The following is a 7,287-nucleotide window of genomic DNA, read 5'->3' as shown; positions in this document are numbered from 1 at the left end:
CACCGGCGTCACACGCACAGCCACTTCCGCCATACGCAGAGACGCTTCTTCCGGCTCAGGACGCATTTTCCGCAGGGCCGGCGTCCGGGAGTTCTCGGAAGTGGCTGGCTCGCGGGTTTCCGGTACGGGTCAGGAAAGATGGCGGTGGCGACCGTGTTCCCGGCTCTATCGCGGGTGAGGAGAGTGGCTGTCCTACGGTACTGGGCTGGCCACCGTGAGGACTCAATTTCGTCTTCTTCTTCAGTCTTGGAGACCGCGAGGGACATCCAACTGCCTGATAGCCCAGGGCAAGGGCAGGTCCAAGGAGAGGTTGATGTTGCAAATTAGTAGATGCAAGTCGCGTCCACCCTTTCCTGAGCCCACTGTGTGCCTGTCTTGTAGTACCGTTGAACGATCAGGCTTCCTTCCAGACCCAACTCGGACTTCACCTATTTCCCCGGTGGAGCTGGCCAGATCGCCTCTGGGCGCCCCTTCTCTCAGTTCTTAAGTCTCTCTGCTTTTAAGTCTTCTCTAATACCTATCATTTCACACCGCACTCTAAGATCTTCTTATTTTAATGTAGGTGTTTACCACTGTAAACGTCTTAGTACTGCTTTTTGCTGCATCTCATACTATTTTGGATGTTGTGTCTTTTGTCTCAAAATATTTTCTAATTTACCTTTTGATTTTTTCTTTGATCCATATGAACCATTAGTTTTAAGAGTGTGTTGTTTAATTTTCACATATTTGTGTATTTTCCAGTTTTCTTTCTACTGTTGATTTCTAGTTTTATTCCGCTATGGTCATAAAAGATCTCCTATAATTTCAGTCTTAGACTTGTTCTGTAACTTAATGTGAACTATCCTGGAGAATATTCCCGGTGTACTTGAGAAGAATGTGTATTCTTGCTGCTGTTGGGTGGAACGTTCTGTATATGTCTGTTAGGTTCATTGGCTCTATAGTGTTATTCAAGTCCTCTGTTTCCTTAATGATCTTCTGTTTGGATGGTCTATCTACGTTTGAAAGTTGGTTGATGAGATCTATTATTGTGTTGCTATTTGCTTCATATATTTGGGTGCCCTGATGTTGGTTATAATGTTTATAATTGTTATATCTGCCTGGTAAATTGGCCCTTTCATCATTACATATGGTCCTTGATCTCTTGGCAGTTTTTGACTTAAAGTCTATTTTTTTCTGATATAAGTAGGGGCATCTCTGCTTACTTTTGGTTACCATTTGCATGGAATATCTTTTCTCATTTCACTTTCAACCTATGTATAGCTTACATCTAAAGTGAATCTCTTGTAACAATATAGTTAAATCTTGTTTTTTTTTTTTTTAAATTTTTATCCAGCCACTCTATTATGTATTTTGGTTGGGGAGTTTAATATATTTACATTTAAAATAATTACTGATAGGGAAGAACTTAATATTTCTATTTTGTTGTTTTCTGCATATATTGTAGCTTCTCTGTCCCTCTTTATCTCTTTTGCTGTTATCTTTTGTGTTTCATTGATTTTTTTTTTGTAGAGACATGCTTTGATTCCTTTCTGATTTTCTATTGTGTATCTTCTATAGATACTTTCTTTGTGCTTACTGTGGGGTTTACACAAAATATCTTATATTCTATTGTAAGCTGGTAACAGTTTAACTTCAATCTCATACAAAAACTGCTCTTTAACTCCTTCCCCCTTTATATTATTGATGTCACAATTACATATTTTTATATTATGTATCCATTAACATAGTTTTTTGAAAATTTTTGTTTTTACTTCCATATCAGTATAGAATTTATGCACCACCATTATAAGATTACAGTATTCTGTATTTGTTACATATTTACCTTTATCAGTGAGCTTTATGCTTTCATATGCTTTTGCGTTGCTGTCTAGTGTGCTTTAAATCTTTTGGGCTTTTTGAATTTGAATGTTCATTTCTTTCCCTGGATTTGGTAAGTTTTGGGCCATTATTTATTCAAATGAGCTTTCTGCTCCTTTCTCTCTTCTTCTGGTTCTGGGACTCCTATAATGTGTGTAATGGTCTGCTTTATGATATCCCATAAGTGCCTTGGGTGTACCTCACTCTTTTTCATTCTTTTTTCTTTTTCTTCCTCTGATGGGTAATTTCAAATGACCTGTCTTTGAAGTTACTGACTCCTTCTGTTTGGTTCTTTTTAATATTTCTCTTGGTCGATATTCTCATTTTGTTCACACATTGTTTTTCTGAGCTCATTGAATATCTTGATAGCAGTTATTTTGAATTCTTTGTCAGGTAATTCATGTACCTCTTTAGAGTTGATTTCTGGAGATTTATTTTGTTCCTTTGATTGAGCCACGTCTCCTTGTTTTTTCTCATCTTGTGAAACTTTGTGTTGGGACTCACGCATTTGAAAAAATAGCCAACTCTCCTAGTCTTTTTGTACTTACTTTATACCAAGAGACCTTCACCAATCAGCCTTACTAGAGATTCCGAAGGTCTTTCAGTTCTTTTGAATGGATATGTATTTTTTGGATTTGTGCATGTCAGTTCCCAATGAGAAGAATTTACTGGCTTCCTTTGTCAGGAGCACATAATCTTTTGCTTCCTCTGTGTCTGTCTGTGGTACTGCAGGTTCTTGAGTTGCCACAAGCCTCCTAGCTCTTTTGTTTTCAGCCCCCAGGCTTCTATTGTATCCCAGGTCCCATACAGGGAATTGGTCCGAGTATTGCTGTGGAGTTGCTCTCTCTGTGAGAGGAGAATGTGGGGCTGCCTATTTGCCATCTTGCCGATGTCACCACTGTCTCATCACATCTTAATAATTTTTGCCTTTCTTTAGATTGGGAGCCCTTGGGGGATTAGGGTCTATGCCATCACTGTACGCTCAGATTTTAACACAAGCAAATGACTGGAATACAAACTATACCATAAGAATTTTAAGGGACTGCAAAAGAAGGAAAAAATATTTCTACTGGAGAATTTCTAGAAGGGCACTGGTTAAGAACATGTTTACAGTTAGAGCTAGGTTTCACTTCTAACTGCAAGTTACTATTTGGGTGAACTTGGTAAGTTTTTAACCTCTCTAAGCCTTGACTTCCTGAGCTGTGAAGTGGGGTCAGTAACAGTATAACTTCTTAAGGACTAAATGAGAAGGAATGCATTTTATACCTAGTGTGTTGAATGAATGGCAGTGATATTCTTTGCTGTTATAAAGATGTTCGTGGTTTGTTTCAGATGCTTGCTCTATCAAGGTGCCGCGTAGTATCTCCTCTGCTCAGTACAACATCATTCAAACGCTTCTACATCGGTGACAGCCCAACAGATTCCCAAAAAGATATGATTGAAATCCCTTTGCCTCCATGGCAGGAGCGAACTGATGAATCCATAGAAACTAAAAGAGCCCGTCTGCTCTATGAGAGCAGAAAGAGAGGAATGCTGGAAAACTGCATTTTGCTTAGGTAGGGGAACGTGAGTCTTGGTATCACTTTTCTTTGACTGGAAACAGCCTCTCAACTTCTTTCTCTTTCCTTTTTTAGCCTCTTTGCTAAAGAATATCTGCACAACATGACAGAGAAACAGCTGAACCTCTATGATCGCTTGATTAATGAACCCAGTAACGACTGGGATATTTACTACTGGGCTACAGGTACTGATAAGCGGCATAATGTGAAAAATAGGATGATTTGGGCTGATTTGAGTCTGGAATTATAACCTAGGCATTTTTTTTTTTAAATTCATATAATAGACACTCAACCCAAATACTCTTCAAATTTTTCCAAAGTGTACCAAATTTATTAGTTAAGATTCTTTGCAAGCAGTAGAAATCTATTCTGGGTAACTTAAGCAAAAGTGGAATTTAGTGAAATTATATGAGAAGCTCACAGTATTAGAGGGAAGGTTGGAGGAAAACTAGACTGGGAATGGAGTAGAACCAGACGGCTCTATAATCTGCAGAGCAGGAGTTCTTTAGTAGTCCCATTCTGGCACTGCCTTTGAGGAACGAATTCTCACTGTGTTTAGTTAGGACTAGCTTTGACTGTGAGTGAAAAAAAAAATACAAAACACAATAGTTTTAAGCAAGACAACCATATTTCTCTATCTCATAACAGAAGTCCAAGGTAGACATATAGAGGGGTTTCAAAAAGTCACGAGGTCCAGATTCCTCTTGACTTGCTACTCCTTCATCCCTAACATGTGTTGTCTACCTTATGATCCAAGGTGGCTGCTGGGGCTCTATCTGTCATGCCTATATTTCAGCCAAGAAAAAAGTATGTAGAAGAGCACACCCATTCTCTATGGATCCTCAGGAAATTTTACACCATACTTCCACTTAGTTTCCATTGGCCACAGTTTAGTCACATGACTACACCTCACTATAAGGAAGAAATAATATAGTCTATTCCATATGTCCAACTAAATTGGGGATTCTGTTACCAAGGAAAAAGCGGGAGAATGGATATTAGGGGATAGCTCATCCATTTCTGTCACACTCTGAGTCTTCTGTTTTTGTTTTCACTCAATATTTGTATCATAAAATTGAAGCCATTCTGTAGGTTCCAAGTATAAAACGTGATAATGGATTATGCTTTTGGTATTATGTCTAAGGATTTGCCCAATCTAATGTTACAAAGATTTTCTCTATTCCAGGAATTTTATAGTTTGGAATCAGCTGTTCAGTTTCTCAAAAAAAAAAAAATCCTACTTGGATTTTGATTGGGCTTGTGTTAAATCAGTAAATGAATCTGGGAAGATTCTTTCAGCAATTTAGAATTGTCTAGTCTATGAACTTGCTGTATCGCCATTTATATAGGTCTTATTTGATTTCTTTAATCAGTATGTTATCTATTGCTTAACAAATTATTTTAAAACTTACTGGCTTAAAACAACCTACATTTATTTATTATCTCATAGTTTCTGTGGGTCTGGAATCCAGGCATGGTTTAGCTGGTTCCTAAGCTATAGTCTTTCACAAGGTTGCAGTCAGGGTATCCGCCCAGGGTCTGGGTCTCATCTGGAGGCTCAGCTAGGGGAGGATCTGCTTCAAGCTCTCGCTGGTGTTGGCAGATTTGGTTCCTCATGGCCTCTTCAGTCCTTGCTAGCTGTTGCCCAGAGGCTATCTTCTGTTCCTTGTTACAAGGGCCTCACCCACATGGCAGCTTGCTTCCTCAAGTGTGCAAACCAGGAAGGGAACAGAGTCTACTAACAAGATGGAAGTCTCAGTGTTTTGTAACCTAATCACATCAGTGACATTCTATCATATTTGCCAGATTCTGTTGGTTAGAATCAAGTCGTTAGGTCCAGCCACATTCAAGAATAGGGATCACACGAGGACGTGATAGCAGGAGGCAGAGATTGTTGGGGCCCATCTTAGAATTCTACCCTCCACAATCAGCATTTTATAGTTTTCAACATATTTTGCAGATTTATAGCTAGGTATTTAAATATTTTGGTGTTATTATAAATGGTACTTCATTTTTTTTCAATTTTGCATTGTTGGTAGGCTATAGAAATACAATTGATTTTTGTATGCTGACTTTGTATACTGTGACCTTGCTAAACTCAGTTCTAGAAGCTTTTTTATGGATTCTTTGGGATTTTTCTATGTAGACAGTTGTGTCATCTGTAAACAGGAAGTTTTCTTGTTTTCCAATCTGTATGCTCTTTAAGTCTTTTACTTGCCTTATTGTGCTGTTTAGGACCTCCTGTGTAATGTTGAACAGCAGCATTGAGAGCGAACATCCTTGCCTCGTTCCCAGTATTAGGGGGGAAATATTCAGTTTTTCACTATTAAATATGTATAAATGTTGAATTTTGTCAAGAGCTTTCTAGTCATCTCTAGAGATGATAATTTCTTAGTGATGTGATTTTTTTCTCTTTGGTTTATTGAGATGATTGATTGATTTTCAAATATTTAACCAACCTTGCATTCCTAGGGTAAACACCACATGGCATGATATGTATTGTTTGATTTAATTCACTAATATTTTGGAGAGCATTTTGTATCTGTCTTCATGAGGGTGTTGGTGTGTAGTTTTCTTGGAAGATGAATCATCTGGTTTTGATCAGGGTGATACTGGCTTCATAAAATGACTTGTGAAGTACTCTCTCCTCTTCCATTTTCAGGAAGGATTTGTAGAGAATTGGTATTATTTCTTCCTTAAACATTTGATAGAATTTGCTAGTGAAGCCATCTGGTTCTGGGAGTTTTTTCGTTGAAAGTTTTAACTGTAAAGTCAAATGTTTTTTAATAGATATGGGACAATTCAAGTTATCTATTTCTTCTTGGATGAGATTTGTTAGTTTGTGTTTCCCAACAAATTTGCCCACATCACATACATTGTTGAATCTATGGACATAAAGTTGTTTGTACCATTCCCTTTTTATTTTAATGTCTGAAGAGCTGTAGTGAGGTTCCTCACTTATTTCTAACATTGGTAAACTGTAGACTTTTTTTTTTCTTGATAAATCTGACTAGAAATTTATCAATTTTATTAATCTTTCCGAAGAACTAGCTTTTGATTTCATTTGTTTTCTCTATTTTTCTGTTTTCAATTTCATTGATTTCCGCTCCTATCTTTATTATTTCCTTTTTCTGTTTGTGTTGGGCTCATTTGCTCTTCTTTTTCTAGTTTTCTAAGGCGGAAGCTGAACTGTTGACTTGAGACTTTCTTTTTTAGAAAAACATTTAAATTTCCCTCTAAGCACTGTTTTAGCTTCACGTTACAAAGTTAGATGTGTTATGTTTTCATTTCATTTAATTAAAAATATTTTCTAATTTTCTTTGTGACTTTCTCTTTGACTCATGAGTTATTTAGAAGTATGTCTAATTTTCAGATATTTCTAGATTTTCCAGATATTTTTCTGTTATTGATTCCATTGTGACCACAGAATGTATGTTGTATAATTTTGGTTCTTTTAAATTTCTCAGAATTTGCTTTTTGGCCTGAGATGTAGGTATCTTGATAAATGTTTCACGTGCATTTATTCGAATGCAACTTGTGTTCTGCACTTACACATGAAGTGTTCCATAAATGTCAACTAGGTCAAGTTGATTGATATTGTTCTTCGTGTCTTATGTATCCTGACTGATTTTCTCTGTACTTGTTCTATCAATTAATAAGAGAGGAGTATTGAAATCTCCAACTATAATTGTGGATTTATTACTCCTATCAGTTCTCTCAGTTTTTGCTTCATATATTTTGAATCTGTTATTACATAAAGACATATGTAAGATTGTTATATCTTCTTGATGAATTGATTCCTTTATCATCATGTAATATCTGTCTTTATTGCTAATAATAATATTCCTTGTTCCAGAGTATCTGTTAGTAA

General features: G+C 36.9%; 1 protein-coding gene across 2 annotated transcripts in view; it reads left to right on the top strand.

Moving 5' to 3' along the window:
* The window catches only part of SDHAF2 (succinate dehydrogenase complex assembly factor 2), a 10,885-nt gene that overhangs the window by 628 nt on the left and 2,970 nt on the right, over nt 1–7,287 (top strand). The window contains exons 1-3 of one of the 2 annotated variants that reach the window (XM_006911225.3): nt 51–174; nt 3,190–3,413; nt 3,492–3,601. In XM_006911225.3, coding sequence (XP_006911287.1) covers nt 139–174; nt 3,190–3,413; nt 3,492–3,601 — 370 coding nt within the window. In that variant the 5' untranslated portion in view covers nt 51–138. Of the gene's footprint in view, nt 1–50; nt 175–3,189; nt 3,414–3,491; nt 3,602–7,287 lie in introns of those variants that run through there. The other variant, XM_025046253.1, reaches the window with a different exon arrangement.

Source organism: Pteropus alecto, unplaced genomic scaffold (assembly GCF_000325575.1).
Source record: "Pteropus alecto unplaced genomic scaffold, ASM32557v1 scaffold43, whole genome shotgun sequence".
NCBI classification, from domain to species: Eukaryota; Metazoa; Chordata; class Mammalia; order Chiroptera; family Pteropodidae; genus Pteropus; species Pteropus alecto.
The sequence above is the reverse complement of the archived record's forward strand: the minus strand, read 5'-3'. Positions and strand labels throughout refer to the sequence as shown.